This window comes from Pan paniscus, chromosome 4, assembly GCF_029289425.2.
Source record: "Pan paniscus chromosome 4, NHGRI_mPanPan1-v2.0_pri, whole genome shotgun sequence".
Classification (NCBI taxonomy): domain Eukaryota; kingdom Metazoa; phylum Chordata; class Mammalia; order Primates; family Hominidae; genus Pan; species Pan paniscus.
This window is the reverse complement of record NC_073253.2, coordinates 11,394,476-11,407,862: the sequence shown is the minus strand read 5'-3', so window position 1 is coordinate 11,407,862 and position 13,387 is coordinate 11,394,476. Positions and strand designations below refer to the sequence as shown.

Here is a 13,387-nt window from a genome sequence, read left to right as displayed (position 1 = left end):
TTGCTTGTTGAGCCAGTTGTCATCTGACCTGATGCTGGATTCTCATAAGGGTCCTACCCATGGTAGCTGGTTGTTTATGAAAGCACTTAGCTTTCATGGCAACCACATGTGCACACTGAGGTCTTGGGTAAAACAAAGATGCTCTACTAGTTCATTTCAAATAACTTTCACATCTCTTTGGTCTTGGTTAGAATTTAGCAATTTGGGTCCATTGTATTAAAATGGAACAGAAGCGTTGTTGGTAGCCTCAGTTCAATCAGACCTCGCAACCTTGATTATGCTCCCTGAGGAAATAAAGATAATCATGTCACAATTCCTCTGCTCGCTCATCAGATTTTTCACAGAATGCTTTTAATGGGTTCACACGAATGTTCTAAAATTAAGGACACACTCTAGGATGTGTGTCCACAGTATCTTCATCCTTCCTGCCAGTTCCGTTAACTCAAATAAGGAAGACAGTTTTGAGATGAGAAAAACTCGTGGCCACCCAAAAGCTCTTTTTGTGTGTCTCTTGCAGGAGTCCTTTGGAACCTCTCCTCATGCGATGCACTCAAAATGCCAATCATCCAGGATGCCCTGGCAGTACTGACCAACGCGGTGATTATCCCCCACTCAGGCTGGGAAAATTCGCCTCTTCAGGATGATCGGAAAATACAGCTGCATTCATCACAGGTGCTGCGTAACGCCACCGGGTGCCTAAGGTCAGTCCTGTGTCACGAGTGCCTCCTCCCACCATCTTCCCCTGGCCAGACACTGTCTCTTTCCATAACTTTAGTGGCTCTTTTACTGAGGATCAGACCATTCTGAAAAGATGAATGTTGATGTGGCAACAGAGTATAAGAAGTTAATTTTAAATTTTCTAGCCAGGTAATAAAGACATATAGGTATCTTTCTCTACCTAATTAATGTTACATTTACTTCACACGATTTCTTAGGTCTAAGGTGAAAAACAAACATTTTTATTCCAACCCAAAATAAGTCATTTTCTTTGGCCGAAAACAATAGTTCTTGGTAATTTCACATTATATCATGCATATAGCACAACCAGGCAGGCTGACTGGTTGGGCAGAGTTCATAACAGATACATAGGGATCTGGTTAACTGTCACAAGTAGCCATTTTTTAAAAATTCTCCTTTTAAAAATTCTCTGTTTGACTGTAAGATTCTATAATTCTTAGAAATAGCTCTTTAATAAGGCCTGTTGTATTAAATGGTTTTTTAAATAATAAAAGTAGCAAATGTGTTGTGATTCTCTCCTGATGCGTTTTTCACAAAAATCATCAGGAATCTATTGAGATTTCTTAGAATCAACTTTATGTCTTGTTTAATTTTTGCTCTTAGGAAGGAAAGTAGTTATCAAGATATGATTCTTCTAAACTCTAGAAACTGTGCTCCCAAAAGTGTTGTATTTTGTACCAAAGTTGCAAATCTCTGCTGGATGAAGTTGCTGGGATAGGGGCAAAGGTGGTGATTGAAAACACCTAGCCAAATAATCTATATTTTGAAAGTGAAACATACAGGATTGCTTTAGTTGAAATGGTTCAAACCTGCCATTTCTCCCATAGTTGATCAGTTTCTAGGTATAACAACCAGTCTCTACTGAGAAGGAAAAAAATCCACCTCAGTGGCATTAATAATCATCATCTCATGAATATTCATCACAGTGCTCTCAGTCTCCAGTCTTGAGAGGCGGTGTGTGTTTGTGTGAAATGTGTGTGCACAGAGCAAGATAGGAGCCTGCCTCCATGAATATCTACACGTGTTCATGGGCAGGAATGGGAATCCTCTGACAATTCTGCTTTTCGTCCGAGTCACGAAATCATGAACATCTGACGTGATTTCTCTGGATAGGTGCTACCATATGGCAAATATACAGTACTCTGAAACCCCCTACTGAGGCATCCATTTCATAACCCCTTAAATTCTGTTATCCTTTGGCAAACATCTGTCCCACCAGAAGAAATATAACTCCTCCAAAGCTAAAATTGTAGGCTCTTCTGAACTCCCATGCCTGATTTTTTTCTATTTCACTTATTCACAACTATTTAAAAGTGTTTTTCCCTTGCTAGCATTCCCTACTTTCATAGTGTCAGGGTCCCTAGTGAAGACTGCAGAAGGAACTGTCTCAGAAGCAATTGTAGAAGTGTAATCAATAAGGACCTGGCTAGCTCTGTTAAAATGCTCTCTGATTAATATAGTAGATAAGTATGTCTTCGTGGTGTTTGAAAGGATATAGGCTACCACCTTTATTAAAGTACATTTGACATCCTTTGATGAAAAAGTAGATGAAGAAGCTAGACCAGTGTAGGCTCATGAGTCCCCTTTACACATCATCTGGCTAAGTTTAGGGTCTGGGTTGTGTTGCTGGAGCACAGTTTGGTGAGACCAGAATGACTCCCCATCCCTGTCTATTCACACATACAGCAGCTCGACACTTGCTGCTGCTTCTGCTGCTGGCCAGGAGTGACCACATAATAGGAAGCAAAAAATGATGCCATTTGATTCAGTTTGTCATGCAGACATCTGTGACACCAGAACAGTCACAATCGTCCATATCATGACAGAAGGCTTTAGATTTTAGTATGCAAGTGTATTTACATTCTTCATTTTTCCAACAAAGCCAAGATCACTATTCACATTAAAGAAATGACTTCCTGTGCTGCTTCTGCTATGCAGCAGTTTTATCCCAGGAGCATTTGCTGACCACCTGCTTTGTGTTGGGGAGGGCTAAGGAGGCTGAGAGAGGGCAGACTCTGCCCTGCAGAAACTCATGACTGAGTGGAAGAAATGGCACTCAGCCGGTGAGCCCCAGCACAACAGCCTAGTGGCAATTTAGTGTTATGATCATGGCAGTACAGGAGGAAAAACTGGTGAGAAAATGACTGACAGCCAGGTGTGGCCAAAAGTCTCACCTTGAAAGGTCAGGTGAGATTGGGCTAAGCATAGAAATGATGCAATGGGAAAGCATCATGGAGGGCAGCAGAGGCCAGCACTCGCTACCCAGCGTTGAAAGGACTCTAGAGGAGTTTGAGATGCACCATTAATAGAGACTAGATTTTTAAATAAAATTAAAGTAAGTGTTATTATTCATAAAATCTCTGTCTTCCAGGGGCCTGAAAGTTCCACTTCAGATACATTGTTGATTCTCATATGCATCGTAGCCCAGTGAGCTCATGTGTAGTTAAGTCGTGAAGCCAGGACTTGAGCCACATCCTGACTCTGGTTTCAGACCATCCCCACCCTACCACACAGAGAGGAAATTCATAGTCTCATAGGAGACTGCTAACAGATCTGTGCTTAAAACAATACACAGCCACCACCTGCTGACGGGGCAACACTTTCCTCTCTGCTGGTTCCTTAAATTTGCTTCCAGAGATAAACGGAGTGGCATCCATGTGGCCAACATCATTTGGCTTTTAAATGCCAGTGGTCTTCTCCCTCTCCCTTCTTTCTTACTTCAAATTCTTCCCTGCTAGGACCTACGGAGTGTGTAGCTACCTTGGACAGCATTACCCACTCAGCCAAGTGCAAGTCTCTTGACCTCCACCTTTGATGTTCATGTAGACAACTAGAACTGTGGGTGCCTTTTTGTGTTTTAAAATAAGACTATATTTTAAGGCATATTTTAGATAATAATGTTGACATTGTTTTTCCAGTTCTCCTTTCTTCTTTTGCCAATGACTTTAAGATGAGTTGATATTTTTGGTTTGCTTCTGTAGCTATTGTTTCAGAAATATATAAAGAAAATAAAACATCCAAGAAAATAAAACTCTTTTCCTAGAATACTATTTCCTAAACTAGTATAGCTTGGAAATCCAGCAGAAGGAGCATGTGGTAGGTAAAAGTAAATTCATCAGGTCATTATTGAAAATCATTACTCTTGATTTTTCTTCCTAGCAGGATTCAGACTTGTTTATGTGATTTCAGGGTGGGGAGCCAAGGTTAAGAATTTAAGGAATTACTGTTTTTAAAGAGGTCACCTTTTCATTTTTTGGAAAAAAAATCTATGAATGCAAATTATATTGTTCATAAATGTCCAAAAGCTTATTAGAGATAAATTTAAGTCAGTAAAATCTGCCTAAGTCTTAGCCAGAACCTGACAATGTGACACTATTCTGTCTTTAGACAATTTCATGCAGGCTTAATAGGCTCTGTCCAGTTTCTCAGGCTTTCCTCTAGGCAGTGGATATTGTACCAATATCAGTGGCTGTCCCCACTTCATGCCCCAATGCCACCCCATTCCCTACCACCTCCAGGTCGTAGACTAGTGAAGGAGGCACATTTACAGGGAGCATTCTAAAGAGAGGAGACACTTGCTTTGCCTTCTCTAGAAAGGAATGGAAAATCTTCATGGGAAGCTATATCATGTTGACATAGCAAAAATTTAAGCACATATGAAATGTAAAATGAAAAGTTAATGCCCTTAGTCCTTTTTCGTTTTACATTCATTTGGGGACAAGAAATTGAATTTTTAAAAAACAGATCTATCTGTGTGTTCCTGGAGTATCTGTCTGTCACTGAGGAAAAAGGATAGAAATGGGGGAAAAAAAGCCTTAAATTTTGTTGGAGGCCTGAGTTGATAAGGATGATGGCAGCTAGATTGTGAGAGGCCAAGCGGCATGGGGAGGTGGGGTTGCGGGGGTTAGAGCTGTGGGTGATCAGAAGGGAAGGGCTTCATTTCTACGCTCTGCCTCCGCTACCTCTTCCCCACCACCCCTAATCCCAGGCACACTAACGCTCCCTTCTACATGTCTTCCCCTTTGCTAGTTGTTCCTTTTGCTCCAATTCTGCCAGATTCAAGCATCCATTTTTAACAAAAAACATTTTAAAATATGGCCCCAAACAAATGTGGCAAAATGTTGGAGAGGCTTAGGATGTAAGAATAAATGAGGTTATTTTGTTAGTCTTCTCTGTTTTGTTTTATGATGAAGGAGTCCTCCAGGGAAATGAATTTCATATAGAGTGAGGTTCAGACCTTGAAATCAATTCAGTTTTGCAGTCATTGTTGTTTCCTTGCACATCGTGTGATCAAATCCATCTCTTAACCTGTGGCCGCTATAATCATCACCTTCAACCAAAAACATGTGTTGAGGGACCATGGTCTGAACGCTAACCAGGGAACATTGAGCTGGCTCCGCTCTGGACAAGCTCATGTTGGCTGAAGTCACTGTGGTGTGTTGAATAAATCTTCCCCCAAAATTCTTGTCTACCCAGAACTTCAGAATGTGATCTTATTTGGAAATAAGGTCTTTGCAGATACAATTAGTTCATGAAGATCAGGTCATACTAGATAAGGGTGGGCCCTAAATCCAATGAATGGCATCTTATAAAAAGAGGACATACGCACAGAGAGACACACAGGGAAGAAGGCCTTATGAAGACAAAGGCAGAGATTGGAGTGTTGCAGCCACAATTCAGGGATAACTAAGAATTGCTGCAACACCAGCAGCTAGGAAGAGGCAAGGAAGGAATTTTCCCAAGAGCCTTCAGAGAGAGCACAGCCCTGCTGGCACCTTGATTTTAGATTTCTGGCCTCCAGAACGTGAGATAATAAGTTTCGGTTGTTTTAAGCCACCCAGTTTGTGGTACTCGGTTCTGACAGCCCTAGGAATCTATTATGGTCACTCCAGTAAGAAAATAAGAGAGGGGCTGCTAAGCTAGGAAGCCAAGGAGCCGCCTGAGGATGCAGCACTGAGAAGAGGAGGAGATAGACAACTCAGAGATGCTGCCTGTCCCCAAACAGTGCCCACACACTCAACAAACAACCCAGATCAAAGATGTTTTTCTGTTTTTCTCTGTGCACAAGGCCATTCCCCTCTGTAGCTTAGCTACAAAACCAAACACTACCTGTAGCAGGATTGAGTTCTACAAGTCAAGATGTGGCTGTCTCGGCCAAAGAAGGTTCATTTCCAACCTCTTGACTGGATGGCCATGAAATGAGGGTCTCCCCACACACGGATCTGATTTCTGTGTGTTCTGCTCTTATTTATGAGCCAACCTTTCCTTTTCCTCCCGACATTGAACTAGCTTCTGAACATTGCATGGATTTTTCTGACACTATGGACAGCCAGAAGTCATTTGAGGTTCTTACACAGGGGATGTGACACCATATCGGTGTCATTTAAGGATGTCAACTCTAGCAGCTGTGTACAGACCTGATGCTTTGTGGATTTTCTGTGAAACATGACTGCATTTCCCATTTAAATTATCACCGATGCATATCCTAAAGATCCCGTTGTGGCCGTTATCATCATTTGTGAACTATGGGTAGAAGCTTGCAGAGCATACTTTTTTACCTTTTAATCTAGCAGCTAGCTCAATAAAACAACTGTGATCTGCACTCCTGTATAGTCGCATTATATTTAGTCATGGATACTTAGGACTTTATCTCCAGCTGAAGTGTGTGCATAAGGCTGGCTGGCTAACTTCCACAGCTCATTTCCCGGTGCCGCTGAGTTGTTTATTTATTTTTATTATTCTATTCCCACTTCAGTATCTTGTCCTAAAGGACAACAATATACAACCCTAATTTTTTCCATCTATCTTTGTGTACATAAGAATGTTATTAAGCCAGTCAAAGTATCTGCACTGTGCCTTTGCTTACGATTGTAATTAAACTCAGACTCTCAATTAGTCATTTTAACCCATAAAATGGATGAGTGCTTGGTCCCACGGTGCCTCTAATTCTAGAGTGACCTTGAGAAACGCCCCTTCACAAAGTAATGTTAATGATAATCACACTCTGGCTACAAAGCTCCAAGGACGTTTATTTTCTGTGGCTTACTCTTGCATTAGCCACAGGTAAGAAGAGGAATTATTATTATTTTTATGTTAAGTTCAGTTGGCTGCCAATATTATTCATCTGTTAAAAAGAATCTTTTTGAGAAAGTGTTTTTAAAGTGTTGTATCATGAGCCCCAAACTAGCTCATCCCAGTCTTGGCCAGAGATGAGGGGCGTGTGTCAGCTGAATTCAGCACCCTTTTCTTTTATTCTTTTGAGATGGAGTCTTGCTCTGTTGCCCAGGCTAGAGTGCAGTGGCGTGATCTCGGCTCACTGCAACCTCCGCCTCCTGGGTTCAAGCAATTCTCCTGCCTCAGCCTCCCGAGTGCCTGGGACTACATACATACCACCACACCCAGCTAATTTTTGTATTTTTAGTAGAGATGGGGTTTCACCGTGTTGGCCAGGCTAGTCTTGAACTCCTGACCTCAAGTGATCCTCCCGCCTCAACCTCCCAAAGTGCTGGGATTACAGGAATGAGCCAATGCACCCAGCCTGAATTCAGCACTCTTAATCCAGGTTCTTGAAAATGAGAAGGACTCTGTGTGGACATGGGAACAGATGAGACACACCACTCACCCCACTCCACCCCATTTTCCCACACCTGGTCCTAGAGCAGAGGAAGCTCCTGGCCGGGCAGCTTAGTCCTGATCAGTGTGTCTAGTAAAGATGTGAAGTGATTTTATTGAGTCAGTGCTCAGCAGTGACAGTCCTCTTCAATGGGAGGGGACAGAGTTCAGTGGAGTGAGGAGGAGTAAGGTGATCTTAGGAGCTCCTCAGAAAAGACAGTTGGCTGCCCATCTCAGCAGCTCCACCAGTGACAAGGGCTCGGGTCTCCTGTGGTGCAACCCCAACATTTCCAGATCACTTCCTCCCACCCAGTCAGAAGGAGGTGTGCTTTATACAGTCATGCATGGCATAACAACAGGAACGTGTTCTGAGAAATGCATCTTGAGTCCATTTCATTCTTATGGAAACGCCGTAAACACCATAGGGCGCACTTACACAAACCTAGACGTTATAGCTTATGACACAGCCTAGGCTGTATGATATGTCTATTGCTCCTAGGTTACAGGCCTGTATAGCACAACACTGTCCTGAATACTGCAGACAGTTGTAACACAAATGGTAAGTATGTGTCTATCTAAACATATCCATACATAGAAAAGGTAATACTTTGCACTTAGTGGCAAATAGAAGAATCCTTGGAGTTTGCAGTTGAAATTACTGCATAATATCATTAAGATAAGACAGCCTGATGCATTTAGGTCATCATTATATGCCCCAGACTGGACAAGCTGGGATATGTTTTCCCTAATTAATGCCTCAGAAGACAATATTCCTTTTTTCAGTATCTCCGTGGCTGATCCACCTCTCTCTTACTAACACATTCTTTCTTTACGTATAAAAGCTTTTTACTTGAAGCTGGCTTAAAGTTTCTATCTTGTAGCCTTGAGCTTTGTATCTGTTAGGAATTTTGCATGTGCCCTGTCTTTTCCATTAGGAAAAGTTCGAAAAAGCTTCATTTTTCATTTCTTTCAGATGGCCTTTCTTCCCCAAAAGGAGTATCATTGTCCAAAGTTCTTCCTGGCATTTTTGTTCCCTGAAATAGTATTGGGGATAATTTCTTCCCAAACACTATTTTGTTTTCCTAAGCTAGAAAAAGTGAGAGTATAATGATTTCTCCTTGAATATAAATGATTAATATAAAATCCCCCATCATGCTATTCCCTTTTAAAGTTTTCATCACTTATTTCTGCAAAGTTTGATCTACTTAATTATGAAAATTTGCACACTCCAACTGAGATTTGTTTTAAATTATGTATCCTGTAATTTGGTTGCAAATATGGGCTTCTTTTAAAAGGACAAGCAAATATTTAATTTATCTTTTCAGTGTGAATGAATAGTCATTCTTCCTATGAAGACATGAATATTTGGATTTTTCCATTAATATGAACAAATTACTCACTTTAAAAGAAATTCAATGAAAAAGTTTACTGAATTATCAATTGGTTTAAAATGATGTTTAATAGATATTTCTATAAAACATTAGTACAGGGTATTAGCTCCCTGATAAATAAAAAGCTGGTTCATTCTTTAAATCCTTCATAACTTCTTGACATTAAAAATGTAATTTTTCTTCCTGCTGCCTCCCAAATTACATTACATTGCATAAGAAGTAACTTCCCTGGAGGAGAAGCAAACAAATCTATTAACCATAAATTGAAGAAGAAAGAGCACACCAAACACTTTCATTTACTGCTTACGTACCCAGCCTCTCCAGCACTGTAACACATCGATTTTCATGCTGTTTATTCTTTCCCTTTTCAAAGTGGCATTATTTGAAAATAAATAAAACTGACATTTACCAAAGTTGGGCCAAACAACCCGTGAGTTAGTACAGCTCACAGAACAAGCAGAGTCCACGTGGGGCCATGCCCCTGTTGATGAACCTTAAGTGAAGATCTCCAGCTTGTAGATGTGATCCTGTTGGAGGAAGGAAAACATCAGCAATGAGAGGCATGAAAGGCACTCAGAAGGCAGCAGTTCAGGCTGGACGCGGTGGCTCACGCCTGTCATCCCAGCACTTTGAGAGGCCAAGGCAGGTGGATCACCTGAGTTCAGGAGTTCGAGACCAGCCTGACCAACATGGTGAAACCCCATCTCTACTAAAAATAAAAAATTAGCCGGGTGAGCTGGCAGGCACCTGTAATCCCAGCTACTCAGGAGTCTGAGGCAGGAGAATTGCTTGAACCCAGAGGCAGAGGTTGCAGTGAGCCAAGATCATGCTACTGCACTCCAGCCTGGGCGACAAGAGCAAAACTCCCCATCAAAAAAAAAAAAAAAAAAAAAAAAAGAAGGCAGCAGTTCAGAGGCCTCACCACCTGCCACCACCTGATGTCAGCATGCAGAGCTGGATGCTATCTGTGCTGCACTGCGCTTCTCCACATTCTGCTGGCCCCACATCCTCTTTTTCTTGAGTCTGGTTGGTCCTTAATTAACCAAGAATATTTGAAATAAAATTTAGTTTCCCTCTAATTGACCAAGACTATTTCAAGTAAGTGAGTAGAAAAGTCTCCATGTGCCATTCTATGCTCTCTGGCCCCCTTTCCTAGGATAACGACTTTGTCCCGTCACTGTGCGGGCCAGTGGAGAAGTCCACCGGATTTACTCAGGGATGTTTGACAATCACTGCAGGAGTAGGCGGGGGCGGTGGAGGCTCAGCGGGAGGTCTGGTTCCCTGGGTTCTTTTCCATTGCCCTGTGCAGCTGTGCTATGGAAGAGTGAGAGGTGGGGTCTCTGAACACTGACTCAACAGTAGTGTGGGGGTCTCATAGGAAGCAGAGGTGCCTTTGGGGTGAGCAGAGAGAATTAGCACTTGCCTTCCTGCACAGCCCCGTGGGGCCCCTGTCTGCCTCTCTGGGATGGGATCTTCATTGTGTCACAGAAAGCCGATTGCTTATTCTGGAAACAGAATTGAGAAGCAATTGAAAGTAAAAGTCATTACTCCTTAAGTCTTCTAAGTTCTTGTTCTAAACTGACAGAAGCTTCTAGAAGTACCCACTACAAAATTTTCTAAAGCAGGGAAAAGCTAAAGGGAAGACAGCCCTGTCCAGGTTTCATGCTTGGTCAACATGTTCTTGCCTCCAACAGGTTTAACCGAAGAAGCAATATTTAGTAATAATATGTGTGAATGGGCTGATAGCCTTCCACACTGGCTTTTTAGGACCCTGGGCTCTTCCTCTGTGTCATACACTCATTTTCAGTTTTTCAGTCTGCTACATAAAAGGACAGACCGCCAGGACTTCAGATTAGTCCTGCGTCCTTCACTGTTGTTCCGTAGAGGTACGAATACATCATTGCTCCCCATTAACAAGCAGTAAACTGGCAAGGAAGATGTTGTACCAGTGATGCACTGACTGGAGCTAATGAATCCCAACAGCTAATTACACTTCTCTTATGGTAACTTATTACCAGAAAGTAGCTGCGTTAGCACAAAGATTGTATGTGAGGATGGCCGTGCCCAGGAAGAGGCCAGCTGATTAATCATCCCCCATAATTTTCCATAATAGTCCTGTCTGGACTTCCGTGTCCAGACCATTGTTCTTCCCGGGGTTACATGTTGCCTGCCCTTATTTTGGAACAACAATGTAATTGCCAATTGTGGATTAATTTATATAAACACATGAGGGTTCTGCCAAAGGAAAGCGTCACCGTGATGGGTGCTTACTGCTCACGGAGCTATTTTGCACAAGTTAGAGTCAGGTGGTTGGAGGAAATGAAGCTTACTGCAAAAAATAATGGTTTCAGGTAAGCAAAAGCATCGTGTCCTTTTGAGGCCTGCCAGGAGGCGTGGTGTGTGGCCTGTCGCATTGCACAGAATCTGATGGGGCTTGAAGGGCAGCGTTTCTCCTTAATGTGCACGGAAGCAGCGCTGAGTTTCTTCCTAGAACACAAAGGAACTTTACTGATTTCTCCTCTGCAGGCAGCACTGGCTACCACACATGATTAAATGTCATTTGTCCTTGACCCCTGTCACTCCTAAGCAGCTGAAATAGATTAAGAGTCAGATGAAGCAGAGCATCCTCTGCCAGCTCCTGCGGTAACAGGCTCACAAAGGAACCAATGCCAGGGCTTATTAGGATTTCCCAGGGAGCATTCCTGTTTGAGGGGAAATCATTGAGGCAGAATAGCCTCCTGTTTCCTCCCAAGCACCCAGCCGGGATCCCCAGAGCTAACACAGAGGCCTTGGGAAGGTAGAGCTGCCTGTCTGAGCAGCTTCCCACTCCTACGGGGACAGAAGGGGACAGCAGCCCAGAAAGACAGCACCAAAGCACCATGAGGCAGGGACGCTGCTGGAGAAAGGGCTCCCCTCACTTCTCACCTCACTGGGCCTGGAAGCTCCCACTGTCTTTAAAACTTACTGAGCTATGAAGACTTTAATTCAGGTGAAGACAAAGGCCAAGGAGTGCCATAGACCACCAAGCCCAGATGCACCTGCCTGCAGGCAGATCGAACTAGCAGCAGAAACGAGCCCTTCCACCCAGCAACACCTTCTGTTATGACCAGATTATGACCCTCCACCTCCCAGGCATTTCCTCCCCTATCCTTTCTATCCCTTTCATTCAAACTAATTCAGAATAAATTTACATAACATCAAATTAACCATTTAAAAGTGAACAACTCGGCAGTATTTGGTACGTTCAAAGTGTGTTGAAAATGACATCTACCTAGTTCCAAAATATTTTCATCACCCTAAAAGAAAACCCCATATTCATTAAGCAGTTACTCCCATTCTGCCTTGCCCAGGCCCTGGCAATTACCAATCTGTGCTCTTTCTCTATGAATCTATCTCTTCTGCATATTTCATATAAATAGGATCCTACAATAGATGGCTTTTATGACTGGCTTCCTTCACTTAGCATGATGTGTTCAAGGTTCATCATTGTTGTAGCATGTTTTAGAACTTCATTCCTTTATGTGGCTGAATAATATTCCCCTGCATGGATATAGCACATTTTGTGTATCCACTTATCCACTGATGGACATGTGAGCTGTGTTCACTCTACGGCTATTGTATTTGTTTACATACCCATTTCAATTATTTTGGGTATATACCTAGAAGCAGAATTGATGGATTGTATGGTAACTCGGTATCACTTTTTGAAAACCGCCAACTGCTTTTCACAGCTCTTCCTTTTTTTTCTGTATGTTCACCTACATTACATTATCTGAGCCTATTCTTCTCTTTTTCTCACATTACCTTCCTTTTATGTTGTCGCCTCATTCTGAAAAAGTTTTTTTTTTTTTCAACTGCTGAATTATTATGGCCATCTGTCTTTGTATCACTCTTCTTGAGTCCTTAGAAGAAAGGCTCTACACAGATTTCACCATTTTATTTTAAGTATCTGAGAACTGGTACCAGCCCGTCTCAGCTGTGTGGACATAGCTGGCCTGGGCCTGCAAGTCTCCAGCCTCATGTGGGGCCCATCTGCTCTTCATTCACCATGTTTGCAATACTAGCCTCTTTTCCGTTGTTCTATACGTGGAGGTCTTTTCTACCTCAGGACCTTTACATGTAACTACCAGCACCTGGAGGACTTTCCACCTTTGTATCCCAACTTAAATGTCTCTTGTTGTAAGAGACACTCCTTGACATGTTCATTCCATATGTATTCGGCCTTCTCTATGGCCTTGTCAAGGCATTCTGGGCTTTTGATCTAGAACTTCTCACAATTTGGAGGGATATTCTTGCCTGTGTGCTTGGGTATTTAAGGCCCATCACTTCACAAGTGACATTCTCACGTACATGACGATCATGTCTTTGATCAGTATCAGTTTTGTCTTTCCCCAAAACAACATCTGGCACCTTGTAGATCCCGAATAAATAGCTCCTACCTGAATGACTGAGTGAATGACTGAATTGATGAATGGCCCTTCTTTTTCTGCTGTGCCAGCTGCCTAATAACTGTCCTGTACTAATCAGCACCAAGCAAGGAACCTTTTCACTCTCCTGGTTGTTCATAAAATCTTCCCAGTTGGAGAGATAACTAACTTCACATTTATCCTTCCCAGTTTCCACATGTTGAGATTAATTTCTTGGGT

At 42.4% G+C, this 13,387-nt stretch overlaps 1 protein-coding gene across 4 annotated transcripts in view; it reads left to right on the top strand.

Moving 5' to 3' along the window:
• Nucleotides 1-13,387, top strand: part of CTNND2 (catenin delta 2) — a 938,532-nt gene that overhangs the window by 748,920 nt on the left and 176,225 nt on the right. For all 4 annotated transcript variants that reach the window (XM_034959739.4, XM_034959737.3, XM_034959738.3 and 1 more), the window contains one exon: nt 518-701. In XM_034959739.4, the coding sequence (XP_034815630.1) occupies nt 518-701 (184 nt within the window). The remainder of the gene's footprint in view (nt 1-517; nt 702-13,387) is intronic.